Below are 15,222 nucleotides of genomic sequence, written 5' to 3'. Positions count from 1 at the left end.
AGCTCAGGTGATTCTCATCTCAGACTCCTGAGTAGCTAGGACTACACACATGTGCCACCACACCTGGCTAATCTTTTTTTTTGCAGAGATGGGGCCTCACTATGTTGCCCAGGCTGGTATTGAACTCTTGGGCTTAAGCAGTCCTTCCACCTGGCCTCCCAAAGTGCTGGGATTACAGGCATAAGCCACCATGCCCAGCCAGTCACTGGAGTTGCATTAAAGCTTTATCTATTTTGCTTTTTGTTTCATTTCTTTGTTTATTCCTTTTTTGGGGTGAGTTTCCTTAAGTTACATTTCCTGGGCCTAAAATATTTGTTCATTATTTGACTTTTTTTTTTTTTTTGAGACAGAGTCTGGCTCTGTTGTCCAGGCTGGAGTGCAGTGGCACGGTCTCAGCTCACTGCAACCTCCACCTCCCAGGTTCAAGCCATTCTTCTGCCTCAGCCTCCTGAGTAGCTGGGACTACAGGCACATGCCACCATGCCTGGCTAATTTCTTGTATTTTTAGCAGAGACAGGGTTTCACCATGTTGGCCAGGCTGGGATTACAACCCAAAGTGCTGGGATTACAGGAATGAGCCACTGTGTCTGGCCTATTTTTAAATATTTAAATATTTTGTTAAATTGCAAAATTATCCTGCTGTAAGCCTTAATAAAAAGTCTAAAAGAGAGAAAAAAATATGAAAACAAAAATAAAATTTAAAATTAGTAAAAATTTACTATGAAAACTTTAGAAAATACAAAAATGTACAAAGAAGAGAGTTAAAAATTATCAACCTAAAATTCCACTCTGCAGAGCTAATACCTGTTTACCTTTAGAGTGGATCCTGCTAGTATTTTTCCTGTGAATTTAATTACTACCATTTATTGTGCATTTAGTATGTATATGCTAAGAACTATGCATCATTTAATCCACATAAAAGCTATAAAATTAACATTATGCCCATTTACAGATTAAAAAAATTAAAGATCTCAGGTGAATGTGGTGGCTCACACCTGTAATCCCAAGCCCTCTGAGATGCTGAGGCAAGAGGATCTCTTGAGCCCAGGAGTTCAGGACCAGCCTAGGAGCATAGGGAGACCCTGTCTTAAAACAAGAAAGTTAAAGATCAGAGAGGAACTTTATTCAAGTTTCCTCTGCCAGGAAGGACGTGGCACAACAGGGATTTGAACCAAGATCTGATTGTAAAGCCTGCTCTTAAGTATTACACTATGTCTGTGGATATTTTGGTTAAGAATTGTGATCCTATTGTGTATAATTTGTGCATAATTTTATAACCTGATTTTTTTTTTGAATGGAATCTTGCTCTGTCATCCCGGCTAGAGTGCAGTGGCATGATCTCAGCTCACTACAACCTTGCCTCCCAGGTTCAAGTGATTCTCCTGTCTCAGCTTCCTGAGTAGCTGGGGCTACAGGTGTACACCATCACACCCAGATAATTTCTGTACTTTTAGTAGAGAATGTTTCATCATGTTGGCCATGCTGGTCTCAAACTCCTGAGCTGAAGTGATCCACCTGCCTCGGCCTCCCAAAGGGCTGCGGTTACAGGCCTGAGCCACCATGCCCCGCCTTGATTTTTTTTTTTAACCTAACAATATACCAAGAACATTTTCTTACGTTACCTGATAATCTTCTATATTATGATACTTATTGGCTGATGAGTGTTTTATCTACAGATAAACCATAGTTTAGCCATTATTTAAGTAACTATTAGTAATCAATTGTGCCATTCTTATACTCTCTCTTTTAAATAATACGGTGAATAGTCACATAAACATTTCATACATCTGGTTATTTTTCTGACCTCTATTTCTATAAGTAGAATTTTTGAGGTCAAAGGGCATACAGATTTGTAAGGCTATTTAAGAAATGTAGAAATGAGGCTAGGAGCGGTGGTTCACTCCTGTAATCCCAGCACTTTGGGAGGCCAAGGTGGGTGGATCACCTGAGGTCAGGAGTTCGAGACCAGCCTGGCCAACATGGCGAAATCCCGTCTCTACTAAAAATATAAAAAAATTAGCCAGCATGGTGGTGTGCACCTGTAATTCCATCTATTCAGGAGGCTGAGACAGGAGACTTGCTTGAACCTGGGAGGCAGAGGTTGCAGTAAGCTGAGATTGTGCTACTGTACTCCAGCCTGGGTGACAGAGCAAGACTCCATGTCCAAAACAAAACAAAACAAATGAAATGTAGAAATGAGTATAAGGGTATAATTAAAATTGGTTTTAAAAAGCCACACGAACAGTAATAACATTGGCTCTCTTCTCATTTCTTTTCCTTCAGGCCCAATATGTATTGATTTCTCCCGAAGTAAGTATCCCTTCAAGGACTAAAGAAAGAAAAGTTACCAAAAAAAAAAAAAAAAAAAAAAATGCCCTTTGGCTTTAAAGTATTACGCTGTGTTCTCCAAAGCCCATTAACTGAGTGTGTTTTACAGGCCAGCTCAAGGTTTGGGAGCTCTCTGATCACCGTAAGGTCCAAGGCAAAGGTGAGCCCAACGACTGCATTTCATTGATGTTTATGTTAGTGCAAAGGGTGGGATTTGGTGATCTCACCTTTAGGTTTAGTTCAGATTTTATTTTTATTTGAAAGGGAGAACACACAAAAAGAAAGCAACATTCACATGTAATCCCATCACTTTCTCGGTGTAAAGTTTCCCTTTTTATTCTTCCTATTTTGTCCTCTACAGCAGGGACTGGGGTCAACTCGTCTGCCACCTAGTTTTGTAAAGCCATGAACTGAAAACATCAGCTCATGTTGAGATGGCTGAAAAGAAATCAGAACAGAGTATTTTGTAACATGTGAAGTTTCAATGCTGTTGACATGTCAGTGCCCATGCCATTGTACTGGAACACAGCGACTCGTTTGCTGTGGACTGCCCATGGCTGCTGTCGCACTGCAATGGCAGAACTGATTGGCTGCTTCGGAGACTGATGCCCCACAAAGCCTAACGTCTTTATTATCTGGCCTGTTCCCCAAAATTGTTTGCTGGCCTTTGCCCTAGAGGATAACCATTGTTAATAGTTTGCTGTTTTCTCCCAGACTTTTCCTTTATTATTTTTTACATAGAACCTTGCCCTGTTGCCCAGGCTGGAGTGTAGTGATGCAAATTCAGCTCACTGCAACCTCCACCTCCCCAGTTCAAGCGATTTTCCAGCCTCAGCCTCCTGAGTAGCTGGGATTACAGGTGTCCACCACAATGCCTAATTTTTTTTTTTGAATTTTTTGTAGAGAAGGGGTTTTGCCTTGTCGTCCAGTCTGGTCTCGAACTCCTTCCTGGCCTCAAGTGAGGTGCCCACCTCTGCCTTCCAAAGTGCTGGGATTACAGGCATGTGCCACCACACTGAGCCCAGAGTTTTTCTATGACTTTAGAGATACACACACACACACACAATTTTTTAGACAGGGTCTGGCTCTGACAGGGTTTCACCATGTTGACCAGGCTGGTCTTGAACTCCTGGCCTCAAGTGATCCACAAGTCTTGGCCCCCCATTTTTTGGGGGTCTATTTCAAGCAATTCCATAGTGAGCATTCTTGTACCTACTTATTTTTTATAATTGAGCAAATATCCCACAGGTGAAAATCTTAAAAGTTGGATTGCTAGATCAAAAAGTATACACATTTTAAATTTCGATATGGTGGGTTAAAAAGTTTAACCTTGGCTGGGCATGGTGGCTCACACCTATAATCCCAGCACTTTGGGAGGCTGAGGCGGGTAGATCGCCTGAGGTTAGGAGTTCAAGGCCAGCCTGGCTAACGTGATAAAACCTTATCTCTACTAAAAATACAAAAAAAATAGCTGGGCGTGGTGGTACATGCCTGTAGTCCCAGCTACTCGGGAAGGTGAGGCAGGAGAATCGCTTAAACCCGGGAGGTGGAGGTTGCAGTGAGCCACATCACGCCACTGCACTCCCGTAAAACAAAAAAATGTTTAACCTTAAAATACACCTCTAAAGCACCGATTGCATTCATCCATTTATTTTAGGTTATGATACTGTATAGAACTGTGCTAGGCTCTGAGAGATAAAGACAAAGAGACAGCAAAGTCCCTGTTCTTGAAAATAAGGTTTATATACATGGAAAGTCAAATACTTTTATTGCTATAGGATTAAATGCTAATGAATAGTATGAAGAATGAGTCTTAACAGTGGGTTGAAGGGCTGGGAAAGCCTTCACAGATCAGACTTGGTAGATGCTGTGAACCAGGCTCCTGCTGACCAGTGTGGAAGGTGGAAGGAGGAAATCAGGAAAAATTGTGGTGAAACTGCCCTCTAGAGGCCAACAATTTAAGTGACCCATTTATAGGGCGGTCTAAAAATGTGGGATTAACCACACAACAAAAAGATGGTTAATAGTTTTAGAAGATTCTCGAAAGATCTGACCACAGGAAGCCTCACAAGCTTGGCTTATATTTAAAATTTTATTCAAAGCACTGAAAATGCACCTTCCTAATTATTGTTCACCTGGGTTAGTGTTAAAATTACTTTACTTTTCCAGCACATACCCAAGCTTAGGGGCATTGAGCTCTCTGGGTATAAAGGTAAATCAGATGTTATGTTTCAAAAATGGGCATTGACAATCAGAGGATGATCAGAGTGGCCTTTTGCTGAGATTGGGTACAAGTTATGTTTCTATAGCATAAGCGCATTCAGTAACGAAACTGGTCATAACAAACTAGAATCGGGATTCAGCATCTCCTTAAGTAGTGCTGTCACTGTCTCTGTATTTCTCAAACTTCTCATGGGGCCGCCTTCCATCAGCTCAGCAGCCTCAACAGAGCAGTAACTGAGTGTATAATGAGTAGTGTTATATCAAGCACCTGTGAGATAGACAAACCTGGGACATGGTCCCAGCCCCAGGTGCTTGGAGTCTAGGTGGGAAAATACAACGGACCCATAAGACCATCCAGGTCAATATATGATGACCAACAGCCAAAGGAGGTCAGCCAGCAACTGGAGTGGAGGTCTCTGCTGGCGGAGTCAGGGAAGGGCCTGCAGAGGTCATGGGCCTGGAGCTGCATCTGGAAAGATGACTAGACTCTGGCAAGAGAGAGAGAAGCCGAAATTTAGCAAATTTAGTAAGCGAGTAATTCTATAAATCAGGGAGGAGGGAGAAGAAATTACCATTTGATTCATTTTTCTTTTTCTATTTTTTTGAGATGGAGTCTCGCTCTGTTGCCAGGCTGAAGTACAGTGATGCAATCTCACTGCAACCTCCGCCTCCTGGGTTCAAGCGATTCTCCTGCCTCAGCCTCCAGAGTAGCTGGGACTACAGGCGCCCACCAACATGCCCAGCTAATTTTTGTATTTTTAGTTAGAAGACAGGGTTTTACCGTGTTGGCCAGGATAGTGTTGATCTCCTGCCCTCGTGATCCACCTGCCTGGGCCTCCCAAAGTGCTGAGATTACAGGCGTGTAATCCCAGCTACTCGAGAGACTGAGACATGAGAGAATCGCTTGAACCTAGGGAGCAGAGGTTGCAGTGAGCTGAGATTGCGCCACTGCACTCCAGTCTGGGTGACAGAGCGAGACTGTCTCAAAAAAGAAGAAAATGTTTTAAAAACTTGTAGCAGGTTTTGAAGGCAATTTTGAATGATGGGTCCTAAAATGTTTTAACCAGCTGGTTGAGTAGGAGGTATGCTAAGTACTTTGACAAAGCCAACTTCTGGGGGAAGTCATTATTATTCAAGGTATGTTTTCTACATTGTACCAGAACTAAGCATGCACTGCCATACTTCTGCTTTCTGATTTATGTGCCAGAATAGGGATTGGGGTGAGCGTCCTCTGCTGTGGTTTTCAGAACCTACAGATGTGAGAAAGCAGTATGTAAACAAAGGGAAGGTGGCATGAGTTCAAGCCAGGGGACCTGGCCAGTGTCTTACTCATCTTTATATCTCTAGAGTGTAGCATGATGCCTGGACTACACAGTAGGAACTCAACAGATGTTATGAATGGCCCTGAATTCTGTCTGTATTGTGTCTCTTCCAGAACCAAGTCGTCATTGCTGCTGGAAGGAGTTCTTTGGGAGCCCGACTCTCTGGGGCACTTCATGTCTACAGCCTTGGCTCAGATTGAAGATTTCACTGCATCTCTCCACTCTGCCCCCTTCTCTCACGCTGAATCACATCCATGGTGAGCATTCTGGTGGACAAAGTGGCACATCCAGTGGAGCTATGGTAGATCCTGATAGACGTGGGCCTCCTGGGAGTAGAAACACAAACCAGCAGCCACACTCTCTGGAAAGAAATCTGATCCAGTTATATGGCTGCACCAGGAGTATGTGAAATAGCAGACACTCGGCTTAGTCATAGCCCCTTCCACAGTTTACTTCCTCGCTCCCTTTGCATCGAAACCTTTCTTCTTTCCTAACTTACTGCCTGTAGTGAGACCTGCTGTACAACCTGTTTCTTCTTCCTCTTGAAGGTCTTTCCAGGGCCTGGAAAGGTCCCTCTGAGGTTATCTGTTAGAATAATCTCTGTAAACAATTCCTTCTAAAAACATCCTTCTTTAAGAAAGAATTGTGCAGCTGTAAAAAGAAGATCATGCCCTTTGCAGGGACATGAATGGAGCTGTAGGCCATTATCCTTCATAAACTGATGCAGGAATGGAAAACCAAATACTGCATGTTCTCACTTGTAGGTGGGAGCCAGATGAGAACACATGGACACATAGAGGGAAGCAGCCCACACTGGGGCCCGTGAGAGGGTGGAAGGTGGGAGGAGAGGATGAGGAAAAATAACAAATGGGTACTTAGCACAATGAAACAATCTGTGTACCAAACCCCCATCACACACCTTTCTGTATAATAAACTTGCACTTCCTGAACATGTACCCCTGAACTTAAAAGTTGGAAAAAAAAATTGAATTTAAAATAAGATTGGTGGCACCTTCCCAGTCAGTGTAATGGAAAGCACAGTACACAGAAAAACAAAAACTGAGGGAGGAGAAATAGTAAAGAAAAGAGCATGGGGCTGAGGGCTGACCTCACCTTCCAAATCACATGTGACTTGGTCCTTTTTAACTTTTATTTTAGGTTCGGGGCACATGTGAAGGTTTCTTTGTTGCTGCTCCCCATCCTCCCACCCTCCCCCCTCAACTCGACCCCAGTGTCGTTTTCTTTGTGTTCGTAAGTTCTTACAAGTTAGCTCCCACTTGTGAGAACATGCTCTATTTGGTTTTCTGTTCCCATGTCCTGTGTTAGTTTGCCAAGAATGATAGTCCCCCCCGCCACTTTTTTTTTGAGACAGAGTCTTGCTCTGTCGCCCAGGCTGCTGGAGTGCAGTGGCACAATCACTGCAACCCCCATCTCCCAGGTTCAAATGATTCTCCTGCCTCAGCCTCCCAAGTAGCTGGGATTACAGGAGCCCGCCACCACGCCCGGCTAATTTTTGTATTTTTAGTAGAGATGGGGTTTCACCATGTTGGCCAGCCTAGTCTCAAACTCCTGACCTTAGGTGATCTGCCTACCTCGACCTCCCAAAATGCTGTGATTATACGCTTTAGCCACTGCACCTGGCCGATAATTCCTTCTTAATGAGGATTAATACCTTTTCAGTGTTTATATAGTGAAGGACAAATATAAAAACTAAGACTTTATCACCCTTCTGTACCCTCCAATGTTTTTGTAGAGTTGGCTGTTCTAACGCCAGAAGAGCCTAGTGACACTGTTAGTTTTAAGCCATCTCACGGGAAGCCTTTGTCACATTAGATTACAAGTTGTACCAAAAGAATCAGAGGAACAAGATGTGGCTTGAGCCCCAGGCTAGTGTAAGGGATGGAGGAGAAACCAGGCCTTGGACTCACTTGTTCCTGGGCTGTTTTTTATAGGATGGATTTCTTTTGCCAGTAGTGCAGTGTGGCACACTTAAAGGGAAAGGAATATATCATAGGGTTTCAGTTTCACTAGTAACATTAGCAGCATTATCTGTAAACAGTAACTAGTTTATTTTGTGTTAAATTGGGAAAAACCTCTTTCTTTTGCCACTGGTGAGACGATACTAAAAGGAAGAGAAAATAACAAATGGGAAGAGCCCTTCTCTTCTCTGCGTCTCTCAAGGCAGAGTAGAGATTGGTGAAAAGGGGAGAGGAAGAGGAATCCAGCTGAAGATTGGAAGGTTAACAAAAACATCAGCAGGCACATCCCTAGATGACCTCATTTTCCTTGGAGGTACATTTGCTAGCTGCACAGTAACCTATGGCACAGCAAAAGCACAAGGAGGCACCATTTGGTTTCATTTAGGTACAATTATTGGTAGCAAAACCTATCTGAAGAATTACTTTTAATTAAAAGGAGGTTGTTTTTAGGGGACCAGAAATTACTTAGCTGTATTCACTTATGAGTTGAGCAGTTTGGTAGAGCAGACTCTGATGACATCTGACACTTGAGTAAAGGTATGTTTTTCTCAGTACTGGATCTTTTCATTAGATGGATGCATTTATATAAAGTGTCAGTGTTTTTATGCTTCACTAAATGATAAGGCCTATGTTTAAACATCATTTACCTCACTCATTGTTTCTCTTTCTCAGTGCCTGAACACACCCAATAGCAAGCACCAGGTAGAGGCTAAGACCCACAAAAATGGAGGCATCCTTCAAGTTTATAGGACATTTAACCATACTAACCCCACTGTCAAAAAATGTAAATTATACTCCTCCTGTAAAAGATCAACTTATATGGCAAATATGTAAAAAACCTGGCATACAGGAAAAAATGAATACATGACAGTCTAATATATTATCCTGATACGTAGATTAACTTTTCATTCCACTAAGTATTAACTATAGTTCTAAGCACTGATTCTGCTTAATAACCAAAATGTAAAGACCTTACCTTGTAGGTTGTAATGTCTCATTAACAGAAATCTGAACTTTTATAACTGTTTAACTAAAATTAATCTTTATTTCAAGATATCGGATGACACTGACATACTTGCATTTTCTATCTATCTGTGTATACGTAACGAGTTTCTTCAAGCCTTCAAGATCAGGATTGTTTTATGCCTTTGTATCACGGACCTAAGAGACCCCAATTATTTGAAGATGGGATGGGGACAAAACTTGGGTCCCTGTAGTCCCTACTCTGTGCAGCATCCATTAGATGACCTCTGTAGGTATCACTAAAGTAATGACAGTAAGTCCTAAATCCAAAGTGCAACTTTAATACTGCAATTCCAAAAAAAATAAAGCTGTATACAAGTCTTGGAATAACTCACCAAAATAAATAGCTTTATAATACAAAATTGGTTAGTGCTGCTTATCTATGTTCATGAAGAATAAAATGTTAATAGCATCCTCAAATGACACCTGTTATGCCCACATTTGTTTCCGGGCCTTCCAAAGACAGCATCACACCTTATACCTGACATGTTCAACAGGGGATATGATTGATTGCTTACTCACTCACAAAACCCAGAGTTTGGTATCTACTTTCAAACAGTACTTAATGTACTCAGTCCATTTTAGTTCAAAATTTAAAACCAAGGAACTTCATCTATTTTTGGCATAAGCTGATTTATTTGTGAGACCTTTAAGAAGCATCCTGCAATCACAAAAGTGGAACTAAATATTTTGAACTCATACTTGATTTAGCCACCTTCAGGAATTCTGTAAACTACCAGCAACTTCCCTTTATCAGACTTAGGAGGTAGTGACATTATTTTTCCTGTTATTGACATGATTCATCAGAAAATTATTTTACCCACGCTGAAAAACTCCATAAAACTGCAAGGAAAAATGACCAAAATTCTATCTTATGCCTAGTCAAATCAAATATTGCCCTCTGGGATTCCAATTCTTCATGTCAGTTAGGTAGTACTTTTATTATTTTATAGTGATAAGACCCAAAATAGCAGCAGGGTGCACTGAGGTGTGCCGAAAGGGTACCCTGTGACTTTTAAGTCTTATCAAATATAATCTTAAAAATCCTAAGAGTCCTAACACTAGAAAGTGCTGTATGTTCACATTCCAACAGCCACACCATGACGCGTGTTCCTGACCTACAGCATGGTGAACGGGCTGCTCCATGCTCTGAGTCTAGCCCAGGCTGTTCCATTCTGTTCTCCAGCTTCCCTCTAATGGCTTCCCACGACCACACGAAGGACTAGGGAAACCTTACTTGTACTTCATCTGTTTTCTTCTAAATCATCTACTGGAGTAACATTCTTACTCCTATCACCAAACCACCTGAAAAATGGACTCCTCAACTTCCTCATATGATATCACATTAGGGTAATCATGTGCCCTCAATGTCATCAGGGTTAGCATATTCTATTATTACATTGGTAGTGCAAAGGCTGCTCTGGACACTCTAGAATCTTCCATGCATACTACTTGGGGAGTCTTAACTAATGTTCTAGTGCATAACTGTACTTAACCTCCAGAAAACATTGCATATAAACAGGGCAATAAACATTTTTCCTTTTGGGGCAGGGCAGGGGTGGTATCAAAATCAGTAAATGGACACAGTAGCTACAGAACAGTAACAGAATGGAAGTAATTCCTTTCAACTTTGCTTTCAAAGGCTCTAATTACTGAGAGCAAAGAAAACTAGTCTCGGGTTGGGAAAGTGAAATCTTGATTAGGAATCCTTACAGTGCTGAAATAAATTATTTTTTTATTCACCTTAAATAAAAAGGGGTGGCAAGTACAAGAAAATAAAGTTATGTTAAAGTTTGGTTTTAAAGCTCAAACTTCCAGAGTTTAAGGTTAATACACAGAATGCTAGGTTTTTTAGTCACCTGAGAATCAGGAAATTCACATGTACGTAATTCCCTATGCTGACAAAGAACTATAGCTACCTATGGGCTTATCAAGTTCCTGCGCCTCTTTCAGCAAGAAATTGCACTTTTCTTGATACGTATAAATTATGTATAAATAAAATCTACACAACTGTCCTTGTGTTGCTGCATATCAAATCTCTAAAAACAGCATTTAAAGTTTGTAAGAAATAGAATTTTGGCCTTTCACAAAGCAAATACTTTGTTTCTTTAACTCAGAATTGTGGAAATGCAATCAAATTGTGGTATTGTGACTGCCAAAAGATTTTTGTCTTCAAACAATTTTTTTCAAGTGTCTGACTCTATACAAGAAAATAATAGAAGAGTACCAGAAGTTTCCTGTGACTACCATAAAGAACTTGAGTATCCACAGGGTTGCTACTAACGGTTTGTTAGGATGCTCCTTCCTGATCCGAGTCCATCCAGTCTGTGGCTGTTTTTCAATTCCATGCTTCTATCCGCCAGAAGAGTCTTTTTAGAAAAAGAGGCCATCTAAATAAAGCAGAAATATTAACTTTAGTTTGTGTCATTTTTTAAAAAAGCCACTAGTAAAATGATATGTGACTACTTAATGAAGAAAGGACTAAAGCAGTATCAGTGTCTTAAGTGGTGTCATCTTGAAGTACAAAGAAAATGCAGATGAATTTTCTCTCTCTTCTTACGAGAACATTATAAATGTTTCCTACATTTTGATTCGGTTATGACAAAACCTTATACCAGAATTACTAATATCTGTTTAAATGTATGTTCGTCAGAGAATTCTAAACAAATTCTATTTCTAACTTATTTACTGTGTTAGGCAGTGTGCCAGTAAGTGCTTTATACATATTACATCATTTAAGTCTCCCCATAACCCTACGAAGCACATAAAACTGACTTAATTGACAGGGAAACTGAAAGAGGTTTGAGAAAGTAAAGAACTCGCAAGGGCCATAGTGCCGGTGACAACGTAAGCCCAGGTGGTCTGATGTTAGGGCCCGTGATCATAACCCTTCCACAATACTGCCGTGAACCATGTCCTTCATACCGTAGGAGGCAACGGAGCTTCTAGCTGTCGTCCAAGGAATGAAAGCAGGCGCCTCCAGATAAGGCCACTTCCCATGAACATAATTCCTGTAATCAGCCAAAAAATTCTATGGTCCTAAAAGAGAACACACAGCTCATTTCAATCACAAAACGCTAGGCTCCTTAGAGATAAGATTCTCCAAACTGTTACTGCCCCAGAGTTTGAAAGCCTTATTTGTACAGCTATTTCCTGTAGAAAAAACCCTAAGATACAAGTGCCTTAGTAGCACCCAGAGAATAAATGAGGAGAAAATCATGATTTAAAAGGTTTTCAGTATTTTTAAATCATCTGTAAGCCAAATGTACTGCTCTGGCTTTGTGCTTCTTTCCAACCTTTGTTTACATGCATACAAATCTTAATGGTCATCATGCTAGAGGACACGCAGTTTAAGGTCTTTGCTTAGAGCCACAGTTCTTAAACTGTGAGCTCAAGTGCCCTGGGCACCGTAGCACCTTAGAATATTTTAAAGTTTCAACAGAAATAAACACAGAAGAATTGTAACATAAAAGACACTATTTGTCTAGGGATACTGTGGAAAACTTACTAAGACACCAGGGGCATTATGATCCAAGACAGTTTGGGAACCTGAGACTTTGAAAACATTCTTCCTCACCATCATTTTCAGAATGGTAATACTTTTGCAGCACACTGTTTTTAGTTAATGTACAGAATCACATAATTTAATCTCTCAAAAGGAAGGAGTCCCATTCATGGCTATGCAATTGGTTATCATACATGGCTTGGTTGGCTCCAATGATTGAGAGCTCACTTTGTCAAAGATAGTCTGTTACACAACTGCTCAGCTATCACTGACGGAAATGCATGTCATTTACTGAGCAGAAATCTGCCTCGTTTTTGTTGAGATGGAGTCTCGCTCTTCCCCCAGGCTGGAGTGCAGTGGCACAATCTTGGCTCACTGCAACCTACCATCTCCCAAATTCAAGTGATTCTCTTGTCTCAGCCTCCCGAGTAGCTGGGATTACAGGTGTGCGCCACCACACCCAGCTAATTTTTATATTTTTAGTAGAGATGGGGTTTCACCATGTTGGTCAGGCTAGTCTTGAACTCCTGGGCTAAAGTGATCCGCGCACCTCAGCCTCCCAAAGTGCTGGGATTATAGGTGTGAACCATTGCCCCCAGTCCTATATGCATTATGTGCTTCAAGATTTTCTTTGTGATAAAAAGCACTACTGAGACAAATAGTAAAATCTGAGTAGGGTCTATAGATTGGAAAATACTTCAGTATTCTTGACTTTGATAATTGCACTGTGGTTATAAAAAAGAATGTCTATGTTTTAGTAAATACATATTAAGACATTTAGGAGTAAAGGAACATCACATTTGTTCTTATTCTCAAATAATTTAGAAAATAAAGTGTGTCTAGCAAATAAATAATAAAGCAAATGTGATAAAATATTGATGTCTGGAATCCGGTTTAAGAATATATGGGAATTCTTTGACTATCCTTGGAACTTTTCCAGAAGTCTGAAATTATCTTAAGATATTTTTTTTCTATCTCAGATTCACCATTTTAAATAATTTTAACTATATCAAAATAAAGACATTTGACATCCATGGATTTAATGAATGTTTCAACTACTCTTCAGGACACCTACAAAGATATGTAATTTTTAATTCTGTTATGGCATTAATCTGAATCTTGTTCAGCTCACTACTGAGCAAGCTTAGCTCACTACCACCTACCAGTCGTATCCCATTACAAATGGGCTTGCTGTACCTAGGATCGCACATACTAAAACTACAAGAAAGGAACTGGAAAAATCTTCCCTTTTAAAATTTTTTTGAAAAGTAGGCCATTGCCGGGCGCGGTGGCTCACGCCTGTAATCCCAGCACTTTGGGAGGCCGAGGCAGGTGGATCACAAGGTCAAGAGATCGAGACCATCCTGGTCAACATGGTGAAAGCCCGTCTCTACTAAAAATACAAAAAATTAGCTGGGCACGGTGGCGTGTGCCTGTAATCCCAGCTACTCAGGAGGCTGAGGCAGGAGAATTGCCTGAACCCAGGAGGCGGAGGTTGCGGTGAGCCAAGATCGCGCCATTGCACTCCAGCCTGGGTAACAAGAGCGAAACTCCGTCTCAAAAAAAAAAAAAGTAGGCAATTAAGTGAGAGAAAAATATCAAAGTATAAAATGGAGTTAGCTTTTAGTCTGAGTATATGTACATAAACATGATTCTTTAAAATTATTTGGGGAAAAGACAGGGACTTGTACAGAAAGTCCTATAGTCACATTTAGGGAATCTGTAAAGCTCTTTGGATGTAAGATCTTTTGAGAATGTCAGTGGTTGGACTATGTTGCACAAGACATTCTGCTTGCTTCTGAACTTTCCAATGATCTAGATTTGGGTTCAAACCTCCAGTGGCTTCCTATCCCACTTAAAACTCCAAACCGCTACCACGCTTGACATAACTGACATGACCATACTTACCTGTATTTGGGACCTCATTTTCCATCACTCCACCTGACTCATGCTCTTCTAATTATTCCAACCTTCTTGCTGTTTCATGAACAAGCTCAGATCATTCCTGCCTCAGTCTTTACATCTGCGGTTCCCTCTACTTAGAACACATCCCGCAGATTCTTCCTGCCTCCACCAGGATGTTACCCCCTTAGAACCATCTTCCTTGACCACCCTATCTCTAAAACGCCACCCATCCCACTGCCTAACTTTCTCTATCTGCTTTTCTGGCTTTGTTTTTCTCTGAGGCACTTAGCACTTAACATACTTTATGTTTCTTCACTCTCTCCTCCACTACAATGTAACCTACACAAGGGCAGACTCACTGCTAACTGGCCCTATAGCAGTGCTTGGTATGTAACAGGCAATAAAAAATGTATTTCTTTTTCTTTTACATTTTACAATAAGGTATATTAAAAATGACTAATATTGTCTTTGCTTTAAGGAGCTCATGATCTTTTGTAGACTTTGAACAAGGAATTGCAGATTTAAGGAATGTAGCAGATGGAAATGCAGGATTATTTGGGCACATATGACAAAGGGAATAACTTTACTGGGCCAGGTTGTCGGTGCATTCAGTGAAGGGACACCTACTTTGAGACCTGAAAGATAAGCAGGAATTAACTAAGCGGGGATCTGAGGTGAGAGGAGTGGAAGCAGCACGTCTGAGGAGGACACAGAGAGCTAGTGGCAGGAGTAGACACATGGCATGGACAAGTCACTGCAGCAGGTCGGGAAAGGCCCCATTGGCCAGGATTCTTATCCTAGGGCTAATCAAGTCACCGAATAGTTGTACGCAGAAGAGCGTCATAATAATTAGGCGTACACCTTATAAAGACCACTTTTAAAAAGGGTATAGTGGTCCTAATGAGAGGTGGTGTGAGCAATGGAGAGTAGACCTGTT

At 41.1% G+C, this 15,222-nt stretch overlaps 2 protein-coding genes across 3 annotated transcripts in view; one reads left to right on the top strand and one right to left on the bottom strand.

Annotated features, from left to right (window-relative positions):
* Positions 1 to 10,890, top strand: part of GPLD1 (glycosylphosphatidylinositol specific phospholipase D1) — a 65,502-nt gene extending 54,612 nt beyond the window's left edge. Inside the window, exons 24-26 of the mRNA XM_012458521.3 lie at positions 2,284 to 2,310; positions 2,438 to 2,488; positions 5,987 to 10,890. Of these exons, the coding sequence (XP_012313944.2) occupies positions 2,284 to 2,310; positions 2,438 to 2,488; positions 5,987 to 6,073 (165 nt within the window). The 3' untranslated portion in view covers positions 6,074 to 10,890. The remainder of the gene's footprint in view (positions 1 to 2,283; positions 2,311 to 2,437; positions 2,489 to 5,986) is intronic.
* MRS2 (magnesium transporter MRS2) overlaps positions 453 to 15,222 on the bottom strand; it is a 32,234-nt gene continuing 17,464 nt past the window's right edge. The window contains exons 10-12 of one of the 2 annotated variants that reach the window (XM_064363034.1): positions 11,801 to 11,914; positions 11,160 to 11,265; positions 453 to 5,039 (exon numbers count right to left, since the gene is read on the bottom strand). In XM_064363034.1, the coding sequence (XP_064219104.1) occupies positions 4,942 to 5,039; positions 11,160 to 11,265; positions 11,801 to 11,914 (318 nt within the window). In that variant the 3' untranslated portion in view covers positions 453 to 4,941. Of the gene's footprint in view, positions 5,040 to 8,373; positions 11,266 to 11,800; positions 11,915 to 15,222 lie in introns of those variants that run through there. The other variant, XM_012458523.3, reaches the window with a different exon arrangement.

Source organism: Aotus nancymaae, unplaced genomic scaffold, assembly GCF_030222135.1.
Source record: "Aotus nancymaae isolate 86718 unplaced genomic scaffold, 86718_ANA_hifiasm-v0.15.2.pri h1tg000051l, whole genome shotgun sequence".
NCBI lineage: Eukaryota > Metazoa > Chordata > Mammalia > Primates > Aotidae > Aotus > Aotus nancymaae.
Note: the sequence above shows the minus strand (reverse complement) of the source record. Positions and strands in the feature narration are given on the sequence as shown.